We start from the raw sequence: 20,994 nt of genomic DNA, 5'->3' as shown, positions 1-20,994 counted from the left end.
GTCATTGAGTTACACCAACATGCTTTAATCATAATTTTATTTTATTTTTAATTGCGTAACTAAGCAGGGCACGAGACTAACCCCACCCACCTGTGTTTACAAATTGAAACTGGGTCGTGGCGGCCTAAATTATTTACATAAATCAGGTAAGTCTGGTGTTACAGGTCGTGTAGATCTAGTTCAGAATTACAACAGGGCTGCAGTTTGTAGTATTGCATGTTATCAGCGACGGTAAGTAGCTGTCGGAAAGGCTATATCGTTTCTCAACACAAATGTTCACAGCATGGCACTCGATCAGTGAGTTCAGAGTTGTTCACACCGCCTGAGATGCAGTTGACCTCTGTATTCGTATGTACTGTAAGTATTGTGGGACACTTGTACTAAGTGTACACGTAATTCTGCATTTGAATGAAGCGGAATTTACTAACTGAACCACGAGGTAGAGCACTTTGTGAATGAGACATCAGTGTGCTGTTTTCGGATCTTCAGTGCTAACACTAATACAACACTTAGCCTACAGTAGCATTGTCACACACGCTAATACTCATGATACTAGGCTGTACTCTCTGCTACTGGTAATAATTAATATCATACTAAGATATATACCTCAAGCATCAGTAGAACCCTACACAACTGCATGGAAGCAAGGTGTGTAAACTGTACAGGTACGCATGTTTCTTTGCAGACGGATAGACATTTTAAATCATATACATATCTTCTTCCAATAATGTTCAGCGATCAATGAATTGACCATTATTAACATGTTGGCGAAGTGCAAATGTGTGTCCTTAACAAAGATTAATAAAAAATAAAAAATAAATTTAAAAAAATTTAAAAATTAGGTGGGGCAGGGGGAGGGCGGTTACTGTGCCTGTATGGCCCTCATTGCCCTCAAGCAGAAGGCATTATAGGAGGGGGCCTCGACAACATCTGATGGGAGGGAGTTCCAGTCGACAGTGGTCCTCGGGAAGAAAGAAAACTTTCTGTAGTCTGTGCGGCACGGGATTATTCCCAACTGTTGGCTGTGGTTGCTGCGACGTCCACTTCGAGGTTGCCGCTTGAGGCCGACGCAGGAGACGCAGGCTTGATCGTTGAGGATCTTGTGGAGCATAGCGAGTCTGGCGCAGCGACGTCGTTGTTGTAGCGTAGGCCACTCGAGTAGCGTCAGCATATCTGTGACACTAGAGGTGTTATGGTAGCGGTTTGTGACAAATCTGGCTGCTCTGCGCTGGACCTTCTCAAGGGTTGTGATGAGCCTGTCGGAGTGTGGGTCCCATACTGTGCAGGCGTACTCAAGAATAGGGCGGACCATTGTCTTGTAGGCCAGCATTTTGGTGAGGCTGGAGCATACCTTCAGGTTTCTTCTCAGGAAGCCCAGCGTCTTGTTGGCCTTGGCACAGATGTTCTCGATGTGCTGGGTGAAGTCTAGTTTAGTGTCTAGAATGACCCCAAGATACTTGGTGGAGGTGACTCTCTCCAACGTCTGGCCGTGGAGGGTGTAGTTGGAGAGAGGGGGAGAATGGCTTCGGGTGAAGGGCAGCACACAGCACTTGTCTGGGTGGAAGGCCATGTCCCATTCTTTTTCCCATTGTTCTAGGCGTTGGAGGTCCTCCTGAAGCTTGGCTGGGTCTTCTGCGCAGGTGATGAACCTGTAGACGGCTGTGTCATCAGCAAAGAGTCTTGAAGGGGAAGATATCTTGGAGGGGAGGTCATTGATGTAGCAGAGGAAGAGGCAGGGCCCTAGGACAGAGCCCTGGGGGACTTCGGTCTTCACTTTGACAAAGCTGGATTGCGCACCATCCACCACGACTGACTGCGTGCGGCCGCTGAGGAAGTTTGCGATGAGGCTGTTGGTCTTTCCTCGTATGCCGTAGTGGTAGAGCTTGTGGCAGAGCAGACTGTGGTTTACACGGTCGAAAGCTTTGGCAAAGTCTAACACCACTGCCTCCGTTGTAGTACCACGTTCCATGGCTGTAGAGACTTCTTCGATGAACTCGAGTAATTGTGTCTCGCACGAGCGGTGTTTACGGAAGCCGTGCTGTTGGCCGGTCAGGATGTTCTTGTTCTTGATTCCATCCTTTAATTGCCTGAACAAAATCATTTGATCAGTGTCTGTATCACAATTATAATTGCAATCAATGAAGTGTTCAACAAATCATGTTACTATGAGTGATTTGGCAATGCCAATGTATATATATACTTTTGTAAATGAGTCAAAAGAAAATGTTGTATAAAGATTAAAGTACATTTATTGGTGCATACACACTTATAGTTATGATGACAATGACAGTGATGTGAACCCATGACAGGTTCCATGCAGTGGTCGAGGTAAGTATAGATTGGCCCCCAAAAGTATGACACATTAAGTGGTTATACAACACCATTTATTCATGTGACACATAACTTTTGTCAAGTGTTTGTGTAAGCACCCATCCTAGACAGCCTGGCTTGAAATGTTTGTCAACGGTGTGTGTACTGTGCACTGAATGTGTGTTACATAAAGATACAAGTGACTCTCATTTAAGGGTATAAATGTGTCTCAGACACTGACAACCATATTTCAGACCAGTATATTATATTTCTCTCAGGACTGTGTGGTGTATGTGGTTGGTGAACTTTCTGCTGGTGCTACTGTTGTGTATTGTAAAACTCAAAGTGGATAATATTCTACTTGGCTAATATTGTGATACTGTAAAGTAACTCAGACCCCAGTTTTAAGCCATTCTGAGCATGTTAGGTTTTGGCAAAAAGTTAGATTCATGAGATATATAATTTACATGTGTTTTTTGGGGCACGAAAAAGTCTAGGATTTGGCGATGGTAGGTTAGCATCTCTTTAGGCTTATAGAGGTGTTTGCCACATACACATGGCGGCTTATATCTAGTTGACAATCATGTGGCTGTTCACTGACGACTGCAGACAACTATTTTGATGCCAATTCCAGTCATATTTAATTCTTTTTAGCTTAGTACAAAATCGTTTCATAAACACCCTCACCATGCCGTCAACTACTCGCCATGCAAGCGGCCATAGCATCATTGCATTTCTTGCCTGTCCGAACCATCTAGAGCACATGCGCTGCAGTATGACATGTACTATAATCAGCATTATTACACCCCCGGTATCGGGGTGTGTATAGGATTCGGTCGATGTGTTTGTTTGTTTGTTTGTGTGTGTGTTTGTGTTCGCATATAGATCTCAAGAATGAACGGACCGATCGTCACCAAACTTGGTGAACAGGTTCTATACATTCCTGAGACGGTCCTTACAAAAATTGGGACCAGTCAAACACACGGTTAGGGAGTTATTGGTGGATTAAGATTCTACAAGGACTTATAGAGGGACATATTAATGGTCAAAGGGAAATAACCTTCTCAGTTGGTGGCAGTGAGAATGGTAAGGATGGGGGTGTTTTTCCTACCTCGGAGGAATTTCTTGTTTAAATTGTTTTTGTTGTTGTTGTTGCTTGGTTGGTTTCAATTTTATCCAACTTGTTTGTATTGAATTTCATAATGCAAGAGAATTAAAGCTCCAAGTGCATGTGTGTGTAAGTATGACGTCCTATCTGTCTTTAAAAGTGTTTCTCTTTTTTTCAGAATTCTCATTAAAATCTATTGAGGTGCTGAAACAAGTGTAAAGTGAAGGTGGTGATCATGTGGATTCTGGACGAAAACAACCTGGCGATATGTGCCATAGTGACAGTGGCCATGCAGTTCTCTTTCTTCCTCATTGCATGCACCTGCAAGTTTGACAAAGTGACTGACTTTGCTGGCGGTACCAACTTTGTCGTCCTGGCCCTACTCACCTTTCTGCTAGGATACGTAAGTGCAATTAGGTTCATCTGTACAAGCATTTATATTTAAACAATGAGTTGCTGATCAGACAAAAAATCTGAAATAGTATCAGCCTATCCATAATCACATTTGATGTGTACATGTATACAATAATAAAATTCAACAAAAAATTATGAAGACATGTCTTAAACAAGTTATATGGCATAGGAATTGTCCGCCGAAAGGCAAATATCCGCCGATTATTTTTTTTGTTCCGCCGAAAAAATAAATGGGGGAGCCAAAAATGGTTCTAAAAACTAAATTTAATGGCAAACTTGGAGCTCAGATGACATCAAATTGCACAATTTGGGTTCTTTAGAGAATTTTTTCCGGGGGAGCATGCCCCCGGAGCTAGGCGCATCGCGCCGTCGACTTTGATACTATTACTTACACATTTTCAGCCTTTTTTACTTTTTCCAATTCCCATGCCTGTATATATATATATATGGCATCTTAATTGTTTGGAAGCAGAAGGTTACGCACAGCTCGAATATCAGCCGCGCCTGGTGAGTTAAGGGTGGATTTGTTTTTAATCTCCCAGGTCAACTTATGTGCAGACCTGCTAGTGGCTTCCCCTTCGTGTGTACATGCCAGCACAAGACCATGTGTGCACGAAAAAGATCCTGTAATCCATGTCAGATTTCGGTGGGTTATTGAATCATGAAAATACCCAGCATGCCTCCCCTGAAAGCGGCGTATGGCTGCCTAAACGGAGGGGTAAAAACGGCCATACACGTAAAAGCGGCGGGAGTTGCGATCAGCCTATAAACGAGGAAGAAGAAGAATTGCATTGATTGGACAGAATACATTTGATATCATAATGTATAGTAGTCACAAAGTGTCATGACCACAATCGTTCATCACTGAAAATGACTGTGTTTAAATATATTATATATGTATGTCGTTACACACTCGGTTGCAACTAAGTTGCTCAGCCCAAAATTCAGCAATTTATAGTGTTAAACCTCCACTTCTGTCTTGCAGTATGCTAGAATCAAAGAAAAGGTCTGAACCAACAAAGAGTATTGATTGTCTTGTGGTATTGGTTAGCGCCGCAATTTTTCAGGCAGAAATTTCATAGCCTTTATACCCAGGTACATTATTGCTTCCAGATTGTTTTTTTTTATGTGTAAACATATTGGATTTTGTTTTGCTAGTGTTACACAGTTTATTGATGAAATGTTCTCTTATGTTTTCAACAGACTTTCAGTTTCCGTCAGATTATGGTGACGGCTTGTGTGACTCTTTGGGGGCTGCGTCTCTCCGGATACCTGTTGTACAGGATCATCAAGATTGGGGAAGATAATCGGTTTGATGACAAGCGTGATAACTGTCTCAAGTTTGCTGGCTTCTGGATTTTTCAGGTAATTTTTCATGCCAAATTTCCTTGTATTGATGAGGACAATAAAACTTCTTGTATCTTGTAAGTTTGTGTGTTTCGTTGGTTTAGGTGGCTCTCAAAATATTACTAATTAAATCTAAAGGAAACTTTTTTTAGCATTTTGTGTGAGCACATGTAAACATGGGTGGGTATAGGTGCGTCTAGATACAGGTTTTAAGAGTAGACTCAGGACTCAAAATGTTACTGTCTTTATAAAAACAAGGAAAATTGCCATGCAGTAGACGGGGAAATGGAGTTTAACCAAATGCAATATATATATTGCCTGCTCAAGAACTTGTATGCATAACAAGACATCTGCCAAACAGAATGCTACCTGAGGCGCAAATGTTTCCATTTCTATGAGCATGTTTTGAATTTTGAGCATTTATAATTTCATATAACTCACTGTTGCATGTTTACTTTGCTACAATTTTCAAAGTTTGAGATTGACGGAGTTACTTCCCATGCCGCAGGAGGCACAGTGTGAAAACGCTGCAAGTGCAAGCAGAGAATGCAATACTTTATGCTGGAAAAAAAATTTCGACAAAAACATTGTGACGAGAAAACTGAACCCAAAACGTCCCATCAGAAAAGCTGGGGAAGGAATTTGAGTCCATGATTTTGAGGGTGAGGGTGGTGGAAAGGGTATTAGTAAGCTTTAAGTGAACATCATGCAGAGCTGCAAGTTTCTTTTTGAAGTAGGTACTGTTTGCCTGCATGTAATTTCTGAGTTTTATTCTTTTACCTTGACACTATAATGGGTGATGATTGTCCAATCATTTTTTTGGTTTTTTATTTAATATAGATTAGAACCGTTTCTATCTTTCAGTGTACAAATGTATATGATTAGGCCCCCAAAAAAATAGGTGTGGTTACGGTAACATAGCCAAAAAAAATAGGGTAGGAAGGTAGGCAATCACTTTTTTTTTTTTAAACTTTTTTTTCTAATGTGTACAAATTAAACCTACTTGACAGGGAAATAAGTGTGCGACTCGGGCGATTTCGCTTTCATTGCGTTTTCTGCACTCGTTTTTTTTTGTTTTTTTTGTTTTGTTTGACAAATGTAATAAAAAGTTATAGGGTCGGCCCCTAAAAATAGGGTAGGTCGGGTTACCGTAACCACACCTATTTTTTTTAGGCCTTATGAACCCTACCCAACCTGGGTAACACTTCTAAAGAGCCAGTTGTAATGGTTTTCGATTCTCCTTTTAATGAGAATCATAATGGTACCATGATTGTATTTGATCTTAAATGTTCACAAGGGATTTCAATGTCACTGGTGTGCTAGTAACATTTTGTTAGATTTAATATAAAAATGACTCCCAGACATGCAGTATATATATAATTATGTGTTGTTCTTTTCAGGCTTTTTGGGTGTTTACCGTCAGTCTACCTGTCATTTTTGTCAACGCTCCAGCTAGTGCTGACATAGCGGAGAGTTTTACAGCCCAAGATGGCGTCGGCATTGTGTTATTCGTCATCGGCCTTTTGTCTGAGACTGTTGCTGACCTCCAAAAATTCTCATTCAGAAACAACCCAGCCAACAAGGGCAAATGGTGTGAAACAGGTATGGGAAATGGAGATAATAATTGGTACTCAAGAAACGCATGCAAAACAAAATATTAAACTTAAAATGTTAGAACAAAGTGTTATTGCCAGCTTTGTGAAAGTTTGCATAATCCTGTTGGTTGCTTTTAACACTGAGCTCATTGTTTGTACTTTTGAGTTGTTGCTGTGCAGATCTTTCATTGCAGTTGGTCTTTTAAATCAGGTTGATATCATTTACAACATACCCAACACACTTAAATTGGCACGGGTATGTATTTAGTTATTCATGTACATGTATCTCAGGCGGAACCGCCTGGGTCAGGGCATGCTAGTAATTGTTATACTTGTTGAACTGGTGCTGAAAGAAAGGATCTTGTTATGTCCAAAACAAAGATAAGGAAAAGAAAAAAGAATGTGAAAAGAAAAAGGATAAGGAAATCCCCGTTTATAGTCAACAGAATTATTCACTCATGCTGGCTGCATTGTTTTCTGTCAAAGTGCAAAACTTCATTGTTGACAGCTGCATGCTGACATTTGCCAAAACTTTTTTAGTGTGGAAACATTTAGATTTTGGATGTTTTCTTACTACTTTTGACACCATTTCAGGGCTGTGGAAGGTGTCCAGACACCCCAACTACTTTGGAGAGATCTTGGTCTGGCTGGGAGTCTTCATCATCAGCACCAGCATACTGCGCGACGGCCAGTGGACAGCAGTTCTCTCCCCTCTCTTCACCATGTCCATCCTCCTCTTCCTGTCTGGCGTCCCCCTGCTGGAGAAAAAGGCAGATGAACGTTATAGGAAGTAAGTGTAGAGTGATTTTTTTCTGTTTTTAAAAAATTTAAAAGAAAGAAGGTTTTTTTGTTGTGATTTACAGATGTTAAACCCACATTTCCTCAGAAGGTGAAGTGATTGCCTGGTAGTTCAGTTGGTAGTGATTTACAGAAGATGTTAAACCCACATTTCCTCAGAAGGTGAAGTGATTGCCTGGTAGCTCAGTTGGTAGAGCGCTGGACTTGTGATCCTCAGGTCACAGATTCAGAATCAGGCCGAGATGAACATGAACCAACTTAGCAGACTCAGAGATGGTATCCATGTCCCACCTCCATGTCACCACTGTGCCATGTAAAGGAAGGTCCTTGGTCATTCTGAAAGAAGTGCAGTAGGCTGATTACAGGTTAACATGTGCACACCCGGGTATCGTCACTTTTGTTGCTGCTAGCTTTCCATTGGGAGAAAGCAATTTTGAATTTCCCAGCATATAATTGAGATAACAAAGTACACTCGACTCCACTTAGCTCGACCCCGCTTAGCTCGTCCGCCGTTTAGCTCGTCGCCATATTTTTTCCCCGGGCTGACGTCCTTCTTTGTATCTGTAAAATTAAGCTGGTTAGCTCGTCCGCCGGTTAGCTCGTCCGCCGCTTTGCTCGACCAAACTTTCCAGTCCCAAGGCATGGTGTGACGTCATTTACGCCGGATAGCTCGTCATAACGACATTGTGTCGTCAGCGATGACGTCTTCTGACAGGATGACAGTAACAAAAGAACGTTCCATAAACTGCCAGACTTTTCGAATTGAATGTCAAAGAAGAAAACATGCGCTGTTTATCTGATTTTGCTACTTTGTTTCAATTTTCTCCCACTTATTAGTAGGTACAATGTACATGTATGTGTGTTCATGTGTGTGTGTGTGTGCATACCAATTAGCTCAGATCACCGAAAAAGACAAAGTCAGTCAAGTCGGCTGGATCGTAGTTTTTAGTTTCTTCCATTTTGTTGTTGTTTTTTTGTTTTAGTTTTTTGTTTGTTTGTTATGGTTTTGTTGCGCAGATTTTTTGTTGATGTGCATGTTTTTGAAAATGGTGTGTGTGTGTTTTGTGTGTGTGTGTATGTAAGCACGCAAATGAGTTAGTGCTTTTTTTGCGTGTGTGTTTGTGTGTGTTTAACTTTTTTCTGGCGCCGTGTTTACTTGGTTTTTCATTTAAAATTCTTCTCATTGGACTGCTTATTTTTGGATTTAATAAAAAAAATCCCAAGAAATGTGCTTTCTGTTTCATGGTTTACATCTCTCTCTCTCTCTCTCTCTCTCTCTCTCTCTCTCTCTCTCTCTCTCTCTCTCTCTCTCTCTCTCTCTCTCTCTCTCTCTCTCTCTCTCTCTCTCTCTCTCTCTCTCTCTCTCTCTCTCTCTCTCTTCTGCCTATCTCTCTGTTATTTTCATAGTAACACATGTTACAAACCCAATATGCGAAACGAATATAAACTCTATCAACATCTTACCGAGTCTATGAACAGAAATTCGTCATTTGACCATTGCACATCATAGCTCCTACTCCATGGTGATGAAAGGATTACTTCTGGTTTGTAGACACGGTAAAATGTCATGTTGTGAACAAAGGGCTATTCGAGGATGATCTACTAGATTGATAGTTATCTCAGAACCTGATACACCCGTTTACAAGTGTTTATGTGCTTTTAATATTGGTCTGGACGAATTCGCCGGATAGCTCGTCGCAGCATATCCCCCAGGGAAATTGGACTCCGTTTACCTCGTCCGCTGCTTAGCTCGTCGGCCGGTTAGCTCGTCGCGAATTTTTCGGTCCCGAGAGGGACGAGCTAAGCGGAGACGACTGTAATGAAAATGGAATGAAAAAGAAATCTCATGTTAAACAATGGACCACAGGGAAGTTCTATCGAACAGGAGTACCAACAGGCAATAACAGATACGGTTGTGTCCTGGTAAAAAATAGAGCTAGAGAATCTGCAAAAAGTTATTGGGGAAAATGTCAGAAAGCTATGGACATTGGTTTGCCTGTTGAAAGTATTAAGGTTCCATACATGAGCATTCTCGGAGTATTTTATTTCTTTGTTTCAGCCTTTTTTAAGAACTTGCTTTTTTTAGTTTTCTGTTCATAACCTCTGTACATTTATACCTCCATTTTAAGAATAAAATAAGACCTGACTTCCTCAGATTTGTGGAGGTCCTAAAAGGCAGGTTCCACTGTAAATGCAGAGCCAATATGGCACAACAGTATGCATGTGTCAGTCGGTTAGTGTGTTCGTATATAAATGTTTTATTTATTTATGTTTATTTTTCCTTTTTTTCTTTCATTCGTTCTGTTTGTCTTTCTTAACTCTTCTTCAACTTTTAAACTGACGATGTCGCTTTATTTCTCTTCAGAAACGAGATCTATCTGGTGTACAAGAAACGCACAAGCCCACTCGTCCTCTTGCCACCTCCCTGTTATGGCGCTCTGCCCGAGGCTCTCAAGTGCTTGTGTTGCTGCGAGTTCCCGCTCTACAACTATCTCAATGAGGAGGAGGAAGCCATTGCTCCCTCACCCATCCTTGAACAACCCCCCTCACAGCATACGCCAGCTGTTTGATTAAAGGCACAGTGCAGCTCACAGCCTTCGTTTTGCGTTTTTGTTGCAGCTGAGTGCATTTACAGTTCAAAAATCCTCCTATGGTAGTAAAACAAACCCAAAACTACCCAACGACGACATCTGTGAAGCTCGACAGTTTCTTGTTCACGCGAGTGCATAAATTAACCTAGTTATTACGTTGGTGTTTGGTCGGAGTTCGATTCAACTTGAGTGATTCCGGCCTCCATTTTGTTTTACACAAACTCATGATGACGTCGGACATAGTTTGCTTAGTGACGTGTCTTTTTGTGCATGATGTGGTGATCTACCTGATCTAAATTTAGATCCAAAAATAGGTAAAGACCAGCCGGGTCCGAGTACGAAATTAATTTGTAAAAAAATCGCAGTTCTTGACTCTTTGGGTGCAAGTCAATGAAACTTGGTAGTTCTTCTAACGGATAGCTGCCTGAGATATGACTAAAAGCCCAGGGGCTCCGTGCACCTGGATTTGACAAGTTCAGTACCTTTAAAGCTAATGTAGATCTAGTAATGGGACAATCTAGTTTTACAGAACTGTTAAATTACCGTCTCGCATCCAACACCTGCTGTCTGATTCAGAAGCGGGTATCTGTTATTGTTCAGTATGATTATATGTGACTCATTCGTACATTCCCTGTCTTTTTTTACAGCACAACTCATCTCGAAGCAGCGGCTTTTTTGATTTAAATTCAGTTCTGGTTTAGCTTTGATGACTTTAATCTGTGTGACCCCTTGACAGTACCTTGTTTCATGGCCATTAAATTTTACTAACTGTACCAGCCAAAAGGTACCTTGATGGATGTAATTAAGGCATCAGAAAAAACACCACTGTAGTTTCTCCACACAGTTTTTGTCCGACTATAGGAAGTACTCGGTGCCATCAAAGGATTGTACTGTGGGGACTGACCAATTAAATGGAAAGGGGGAAATATTATAAACTGGTAGTGAAAAATTGCTCAAAGTTAAAAATTGTTTGCCTCCCACCTCCTCCACCTCCTCCACCCCCCCTCTCCAAATTCTCAGCAGCTTGGTTTTTCATAATTTGTAAGCGCAGTTATTTCCCTTGCCTCTTATGGAGTAAATGATATGCTGGTAAGAAGACATGTGTTACATATCAAAGTATATCGTCCGGTGTCAAGTGTCCTCAAAACCTTACACCAGCACTGTGCAGCTGATTTTCAAACGCATGCACAAAGACTGGTTAGCTCTTGGATAATAATGTTTGCATTTGATGATTTTGCTGTGGTTGGTTTTTGGAATGAATGAGCAAAGAGATTTTATGTAATGCACAGTGCCTGGTGTGTGTCTGTGTTTCTCATTCTCTGAGTCTGTGTGTGTGACTCCTCAGTCTGTGCATGCGCTCTATTGTATTTTACATTTAGTCAAATTTTGATAAAATGTATTCACATAGACTGGGAATCAAGATGAAGGTAGTGGTGTATGTGTGTGTATGTGTGTGTGTGCACAGCGATTCCTAAAAAAACTAACTTTCTACTTGTATTTGCAGTTTTCAGTGTAGATCTTTCAGTTTCATCAGACATATTGACTAAATGTTTTGATATCGCTTCACACATCTTGTTTTATACTTTATGTTGATAAAGATTGTGCATTGTAATGCATAGAGCAGCTGCATCAAATGTCTCATGATCTGATCAAAGTACTCACTGATATTAAAATCCATTTGAATAATGTTTAAACAAAATGAAATAATAAATAAACAAAACAAGTAGATAGAAAAGGCATGCCAGAGAAGAATGTGACTTTTATATGTAACGTGGTACCTTAAATCGTATGATTGTATCTCTGAGGCAAGAAACAGACACGTTCAGGCTTGTGATAAAGATTTGTTATCAGGTCATTGTTCGCTGTACTTAAACACTTTATATTGGATGCCTGGTGCATGTTTGATACATTATGTGTGTGTATAACGTTTGTGAGAAATGTGTGTGAGCGTGTGTCTGCCTGTATGTGCCAGTTTTTGTGTGTGTGGTTTTATTCGTTCAAGGTTTTGTGGACAATAAATCAGTCCCTTAAACCTGTTATTTGACCCATCTGTAAGTTAATACTGATCATGACCAGGTTACATTCACCAGACAGCCACTAATTGTTTGTGTGAAAATTGCTTTTTGGTCGACTTCCTCCCGCTTTGGGATGTATTTATTTTTTGGCTCAGCCTTTTGACTGTGACCAATGTTGACAATTATTAGAATAAGCAATAGGGATTTGTTGTTAAACTGTTATGGAATAAGCAGGTTTTTTTTTTAGTTCTGCTGACATCTGCAAATGAAATGATGAGTTTTTGTTTGTTTGGTTGTTTTCTGGAGGTTGATAGAGGTTAATATTCTTCTTTTTTTCTTTTTTGTGTGTGTGCAAATAGTCCTCATTGAGTAAGAGACTTACACAATGAGTGAATGGAAGCAATTTGAACTTTTATCATGAGAAACTAATTTAACAGTTAGTGTACATGTTTTGAAATATGTACAGATAATGTCAAGATAAGCTTTGTCTGAATGAATGGAATTGTTTCTTTGTAACAACATTTTCATTACTGATTTCTCAATGAGGAACTATATTTTTGAGATCTTATTGGGGTCAAGTCAAAAATTGACTGAGGGAAATTAACGGAAACAGACAATTGAAAGGTGCATTGAAATATGGAAAGGATGTGAAAATAATGTTTGTTAACAGAGCAGTGATTGTGATGATGATTTTGTAAACTGTTTTTCATGACTAATTTTTTTTTGTTTCGTTAATTTGAGATGGGATAAGAGGGGGTTAGACGTTGATATGCTGGCTTGTTTCGGTTGTCTGCCTGTGTTTTTGATGTAACTGTTCAATGATAAGGTGCTCTGTTGATATTCCATTTCATTATACACAGTATATTTTTCATAACTAGTCAGAATGCTACATGCTTATAGTTATCATGCTTTCTTTTTTCTGTTGTTTATCTTTCTGTGTAAACATTTTACATGTACGTTGTAGAGTGCTATCAAACGGAAACATGTGTTAGGCCAAAAAAAAAAAAATGTCTGTTTAGGGTAACCCGACCGACCCTATCAATTTGGCGCCGACCCAAAAACTTTTTTTTGATTTCAAAAAGAAAAAAAAAGAGGTAAAAATGCTAAAAAGAGACATTTGGCATTTCTTTCTCTCCCTTTCTCTCTGTTTTATTTATACGTTAGTTTTGAAACATGTATTCATCAAATATAAGAAGTGAATGTTCAGCCAACATAGCATTTACACAAACAAAACAAAAAAAAACAAAAAAAAAAAACACTTTACCTACCTACCGACCCTACTTTTTTTGGTCATGTTACCCTAAACAGACAATTTTTTTTTTTGGCCTTAACATAAGCATGTTGTTGTGTGCTTGTTTTGTTTAAAGGTATTCCCATAACCATCCTCTTTGTACTACGCTGCAAGCTCCTGGAGCAATTTTTAGATTAGTGCTTTTGTGAACAAGAAACAATTAACAAGTGGCTCTATCCCATCCCCCCCTTTCCCCGTCGCGATATAACCTTGAACGGTTGAAAACGACGTTAAACACCAAATAAAAAAAGAAAGAAACCATCCTCGCCACCCAATCTCTCTCTAGTTTGTTTTGTCTCTTTCAGTATTTTTCTCTTTTTCTCCCTCACTTTCTTTGTCACTCTTCGGTACCTTTGGTTGTTTCTTTGTTTGTTTGTGTGTTATTTTTTATTTTTATTTTTTTTAGATAGGAAAGGTAAATGATAATTACTTACTGTTCTTTCTGAAGCAAAGACTTACTGCTTATATTTAATTACTGACTTACCTCATATATAGGATGCTAGGTCTGAAAGTGTTTTCACTGTGTTTAAGATCAAGACGCACCCTGCCAGTAACACAGCTAGATACATTGTACATGTATCTCAACTTTTATACATGGCCGCAACCATTTTTTAAGCTATATAGTTTAGATATGCATAATCCATTAATTTACCACAGATTGGTGTAATACTTGATTAAATGAAGTTGGCAGTTCCAAAGAATAATTTTGCTGATCTGCTGTATCATGTACACTATGTGTGTAATGTATGGAGGTGGATGGTGGCTGTTGTATCATGTGAATATGTGGGGAGGGGGTGGGATCGAGGAGTTATTTGGTTTGGGAAAGAGAGTTCAAGAATTCGGAAGGAGATTGATCGTGTATATAATTATATATGTCAGATTTGAAGTCGTTCAGTAATAATAATACAAGAATTTATAACGCATCATATCTCACCACAAGGCGACTCAAGGGGCACTCATACACATTCCCACACGCAGTACCCATCCACTTACCCCAAACACACACACTCTCTCTTTCTCTCTCTCTCTCTCTCTCTCTCTCGCTCTCTCTCTCTCTCTCTCTCTCTCTCTCTCTCTCTCTCTCTCTCTCTCTTTCTCTCTCCCCCCACAACACGCCTTCACCCTGCCAACCAACTCCCCCCTCACACACTTACACACACATACTATCTAGGATTTTTAAGTCTGGCATTTGATTTAGATGTTTTTCCTCTCTTGTTTTCTCTCTTTTAGTTACTTTTTATATCACCTTTGCCGTTACAGGTGGCACTCTTCTGTGATTCTTTCTGATGAAAATGTAATTATGTGCTAATTCATGGGTTAGGGGGAAGAATTTACCCGATGCTCCCCAGCATGTCGTAAGAGGCGACTAACGGATTCTGTTTCTCCTTTTACCCTTGTTAAGTGTTTCTTGTATAGAATATAGTCAATGTTTGTAAAGATTTTAGTCAAGCAGTATGTAAGAAATGTTAAGTCCTTTGTACTGGAAACTTGCATTCTCCCAGTAAGGTCATATATTGTACTACGTTGCAAGCCCCTGGAGCAATTTTTTGATTAGTGCTTTTGTGAACAAGAAACAATTATTAACAAGTGGCTCTATCCCATCTCCCCCCTTTCCCCGTCGCGATATAACCTTCGTGGTTGAAAATGACGTTAAACACCAAATAAATAAAGAAAGAAAGAATGGCATGGTACCTTTGCCTGACATCAATTTTCTCATGAAGAATGTTGATATTTATACGTATTTCTCAGGTTATTATGTTGATATATGAAGCCCTTTTTTTACTCTGCTATACATTCTAATTCTACTTTTGTGAGTATGTTAACTATTGTGATGGATACAGCTTGACATGTATTAATTATAATTCCCTCTCATATGATTTTGTTTTATGTTGTTTCTACCTGTTTTCTAATAAAATATTAGTATATTTCTGGAAGCTCTATTTGGTGCCTCTGTCTGTATGGAAATTATTGAATATATATTATGCTCTTTATGCGTGTGTGTCTCTGTCTCTCTCTGTCTGTCTCTCTCTGTCTCTGTCTGTCTGTCTCTCTTTCTCTCTCTCTCTCTCTCTCTCTCTCTCTCTCTCTCTCTATAATCGTCTGTCTTTTGATGAGGGATGGGCATATAAGAGTGGATTGTTTGTTTATTCCCTCTCATCTTATCTGACCTCATATTGTCTATTTCACCTGCTGACTAAAATTGTCTTGCGTCAATGTCTCACACACCCACACACACAAGCACACAAGCACACACACACACACACACACACACACACACTCACACACACACACGCACACACCCCCCCCACACACACACACACACACAATAATAGTTTGTACAGGTTTGTTTACACACTCATACATATATACGCGCACACACACACACACACACATACACACGCACACGCACTTCTGTTTCTGGGGGTCTAAGCTTGTTTGGTCATTTAATTATATCCCTCAGCATGGTGCGCATGGAAGCCAGCGTGACCGTCGATGATCATATCGTAATCCACATGCAGCATCCACCGTCTTAACGACGTCAGCAAGTCCGGCGGTACTTTTTCTTCAGCTTTAACCATCAACCTCCGCAGCGTTTAAGATATAGCGCCAGTTTAGCAGATGTAAACGCCTGGTGCATGAAAGGGCCATTCACATTGTCATAAAGCTAGGTCACACACGCGTGCGCGTGCACACACACACACGCACACACACACTAACACTAACACTGACACACAGACACCTAATGGTGCTTTGAACTTTAAAACAAAAAATGCTGGCAGAGAAACAAACAAGTGCATCATCTGTGAAGACGATAGATAACTTCGGATACGTCCGTCGACATTGTGAATCAGTCTCGATCTCTCCTACGAATAGAGAAAACATCAACAAAAGCAGCGACAACAACGTACAGCGACGACATTGAGCACAAGCTGCAACAACTGAGCAGCACTGAGCAGCAACACAGTATATCAACAACAACAATGTACAGTACAGCGACGACGAATAATCCACACGCACACAAAAAGCATGCACATTCAGGGGCGGATCACATCATTTTTAAGGGAGGGTTTCCAAATTTCTGTTAGGGACAATTCGACGGCGCGAAGCGTTTAATTGAGGGAGCGAAGCGTTTGAACTTCCTAGGGGGGTCCGGGGGCATGCCCCCCCCCCGGCGGAAAATGTTGATAAACACAAGGAAAACCAGACATCTGGATGACTTGTCCCTCAAGTGCAGCGTAACTTACAGATACTTACAGATACAGAAATCCCCCCTGGATCCGACCCTGACATTGTCTACGACGAATGGAAAACAACAGCCCAGGACTCAAACCGGCCAACACGGCTGATCAAACTGGCTAATGATGCTACACCCTGAAGGGCAATCATCTGTTGGAGGTCCCTTCCTCCCCGTTACACCATCTTGCGGATTACAGTGGACCCCGGCGTCTCTTTCACGATCTCCCTTTTAAGACCCCTCCTACCCCCCCCCCCCACCTCCACCCCCACCCCTCACACACACACACACACACCCCTTCTTTTAAGAACTTTTCAAATGTTCTATTCATAACTTGTGTAAATCTATCTCCATTTTAAGACTCCCTTCTTTTTAAGACCTGAACTTCTCAGATTTGTGGAGGTCTTTGAAAGGGGGATAGCCGGCCATCTGCTCCACAGTTCCCTTCACATTTTCACCAGGAATTTTAAAAAAAATCCTTCAGTTTGGACACATATACCCAGAATCGACAGCGTGGCTGCTTTCGGTAAATTATGTTGATGAATTTATTGTGTTCTTGGCCCGTATGTCTATCCGCGATCGCAAAAAAAGTATTTCAGCCAATGAAATAAATAGATAAATAAATAAAAACTCACTCTTGCCAAGAAAGCAGCAAGGCTTTTTGATTTCGTTTTGCAAGTCAGGGTCTAAGTTGAAAGACGCTCTCAATCAATGTAAAAACGTGGGCCAATGCAGTACGTGATGCGAGAAATTATTGTTCAAACGGAAAGAAATGTGCATTGCAGCAGAAAACAACAACAAGAACATACATATAAGGACGAGGATAAGGAATTGTACATGGCTTGCGGTATTATACCAGGTTTACACGAGATTTTTTCTTCTTTTCAAAATGCGAGCGAAAACGAGCTTTTCGATAACTGAGAAGAAAACAGCGAGGGAGTGGTTTCACCCAGCAAGCCATGTTGTAGTATTCTGTTTATCCTGCATTCTGTACTTACGTGCGTCTACCTCAAACTTCCAGTCAGAGTCGGAGTGTTCAAATTGAAGACACATCTTCTTGAAGCTCTCTTCCAAATTGAAATATCTGACGCCAAAAGCGAAATAGTTTGCAAAAAGATGCCGCAATAGGTATTTTACCGTCACGTGCAGCTTCTCAAAAAATGTAAAGAGGAACAACAAAGTTTCGAGAATGAAGCTTGTCTCCGTGACTTTGAATTGTCATCATGAGCAGTGGGAACTTACTTTTAAGGTTACTGCCAGACTGTAGTTTGATCCGACCACATTTACACACGTGTGAAGATATTGTTATGGGGGCGAGGACGCCCCCATTCTATACGGATAGTTTCGAGGTTGACCATGGGCAGCGCCATTTTGTTGTGAAATACGTCATCAGTTTGTGTACACAGGAAGTTGTGACATCCGTCACCCTATGGGAGGGGTGGAGGCAACATTGTTCATCTGTAGAAAGTTGTGAAATCCGTCACCCTATGGGAGGAGTGAAGGCAAAATTGGTCATCACAGAGTTTGTGTAACACAGGAAGTTGTGAAATACGTCACCCTATGGGAGGGGTGACGGCAAAATCGCAAAAACATGATAGGTCGCATTGTGCAGGGTCAACTGCAACAAACTCAAACCGAGCCATTCATACCTTCTTGTATTTGAGCGACTTATATATATACCGACATTTTTATTTCTTATTTTCAGCACAGGTGTAGGAAAAATCATGAACCAAAAAGTCAGCTACTTCTACGCTTGAACAACAACCTTTTGTTATGACATGGTCACTGACGCATAGTCGGGTAGCTGAGTTCAGAAAAGTGCAACATGCTAAACGTTGAGGGTTACAAGCATCCACCTGGTCTCAATGGAGAGTCTGGACGTGGAGTAATGTAGTCTAGGTAGGTGGACATTCTGAATTTGGTTTGTTTGGCCGCCATGACACTTTTCAAAATGGCCGCCTGAAAATCTTATGCGGGCCATATCTCACGTGTTATATGGACTAAAGTGACAAACTAAAGGGCTATATATATGTATTTTGACATGAAGAATTCACATATGCAAGAATAAACATGATCTAAGTAGGTGGACATTCTGAATTTAGTTTGTTTGGCCGCCATGACACTTTTCAAAATGGCCGCCTGAAAATCTTATGCCGGCGGGCCTTATCTCACGTGTTATACGGACTAAAGTGACAAACTAAAGGGCTATATATATGTATTTTGACATGAAGAATTCAAATATGCAAGAATAAACATGATCTAAGTAGTGCATTGTATGATTACTTCGTAAAATATGTCAGATCGCAGATGATCAAGCGATGGAACACGTCAACAAAACTGGAAAAGTCGCTGGAGGACTTGTTGGCATTACAAAAACAGACACAGCCAGGGACAGGTGGTCTCTGACACTCAGCGCAAGGTCTCAGCTGGCTAAGGACACTCAGGCCATGTTTGGCCTGTCTAGTGCTGCTGATGAAGATGACGAGCACGACTGTGCACACAAGGACTTCGGGAAAAAGAGGTTGAAACAGGATCAAGATGATCTACAGAAACTCATCAACTTGTTTCAGACATTCAACCCCTTTGCTCACCCATCACCAGACCTGATTTTACTCACAACTTGTGACGTTGCCAGTGATGTTGTGAAACATGACTTGCTAACAGCAGAGGAAACAGGAAAGGAAGTCATCTCAGAGTTTGTGCAGAAAAGATTTGTCCTGAAAGAGATTCTTTTCCATGACAGAATCAAAACCAAGAAACTCTGCACCTTGGAGAGCATGTACACACTTGAAGTCAACACTGGAAAGGAGAAAACTGTTGCCCTCAAAGCCGACAGGGACTTGTTCAGACGTGTGATAACAGCTATGGAAGCAGGACGGGATGTTGACATCAACAAGATGTTGGAACAAGAGCTTTGTGGAGTGCCTCTATCGCTAGCAACTGCTGACTGCAGATTGCGACTGCCAAGACCGTCGCGATATAACCTTGAATGGTTGAAAACGACGTTAAACACCAAATAAAGAAAGAAAGAAAGAAAGACTGCCAAGAAACAAAGCTGATCTGGCCAAAATACTTCAGCAAAATTTGCCACAGAATGCTGCTCCAGCTCCAAGCACAACCTGCACCATAGTTGATGGGATGGCGATGATACAAGTCTTGGGGAATCGGATGGGAGCAAAGACTTTAGGAGAGTGGAGTGACAATGTTGCAGAACACGTTGACAAGTACTTCTCACACTCCTGCACCAGAGTTGACTTGGTCTTTGACAGGTACATCAAACAAACAATCAAATCGACGACTCGAGGCAAGAGAACGGACGGCAAGAAAGGGATAAGAAGGAATGTACTGTCACGCACTCGAGCTCTAGGCAAATGGGACAGATTCATACTATTGGAGGAGAACAAGGCCAGCTTGGCCAACTTCCTTTGCGAAGAGCTGGCAAATAATTTCAGGAATGAGCCTGGAAAAGAGCTGGTGCTGAGCGGTGGCTTTTCTGATGCCGAAAAGGTCTGGTCGTCATCTGACAGAGATGTCACACATCTGTCATCTGCTGAGCATGAAGAGGCAGATACCAGAATGCTTCTTCATGCCAAAGAAGCAAGAGAACAAGGATATCCACAAGTAGTCATCGTCAGCCGTGACACTGATGTTCTTGTTCTACTTGTCGCTCACCAACCACAGCTCAGTATCTTTGTGTGGATGCAAACAGGAACACCCCGGAAGAAGCACTTTGTGCATGTGCATCAAATTAACATCACTGACCAACAAAGAAAATCATTGCTGGCATTCCATGCAATCACAGGTTCTGACAGCACCAGCCAGTTTGCTGGCATTGGGAAGAAATCTGCATGGAATGTTTTCCTCGACAATCCCCATCTTCTCTAAAGACTTGGCATGGAAGAATTTCCTGATGAGGAAGTGCTCATGGATGCAGAATCATTTGTCTGCAAACTCTACAACCCAAACACCCAGCACACGTCCACACAGCCGCTGCGATGCGACGTTTTCCACAGCGTGAAGAAAACGCTTGAGAACTTCCCCCCCACACAAGATGCTTTGAACCTACACATCAAGAGATCTCACTACCAGGCAATTGTGTGGAGGCGGGCTCTGGAAACTAAGCCACACCTACCGGCTGTTGTCAACAGTGGATGGAAGCTGGTCACGAAGGAGACTGGCGACGTGATTGAGCCCATCCTGCTGAGTCGTGCACCCACAACTGACACAAGACAACGTTTTCTCGAGCTCATAGATTGTGGCTGCACATCTTGTGCTACAAGACGCTGCAGA

General features: G+C 41.1%; 1 protein-coding gene across 1 annotated transcript; it reads left to right on the top strand.

Moving 5' to 3' along the window:
• Positions 1-59: 59 nt before the first annotated feature.
• LOC138968450 (uncharacterized) lies at positions 60-15,398 on the top strand. Its single transcript, XM_070341023.1, has 6 exons — positions 60-146; positions 3,597-3,821; positions 5,036-5,197; positions 6,580-6,781; positions 7,369-7,564; positions 9,938-15,398. The coding sequence occupies exons 2-6, from the start codon at positions 3,654-3,656 to the stop codon at positions 10,140-10,142; spliced, it is 933 nt and encodes a 310-aa protein (XP_070197124.1). The 5' UTR covers positions 60-146; positions 3,597-3,653; the 3' UTR covers positions 10,143-15,398.
• Positions 15,399-20,994: the final 5,596 nt, after the last annotated feature.

This window comes from Littorina saxatilis, linkage group LG1 (genome assembly GCF_037325665.1).
Source record: "Littorina saxatilis isolate snail1 linkage group LG1, US_GU_Lsax_2.0, whole genome shotgun sequence".
NCBI classification, from domain to species: Eukaryota; Metazoa; Mollusca; class Gastropoda; order Littorinimorpha; family Littorinidae; genus Littorina; species Littorina saxatilis.
Note: the sequence above shows the minus strand (reverse complement) of the source record. Positions and strands in the feature narration are given on the sequence as shown.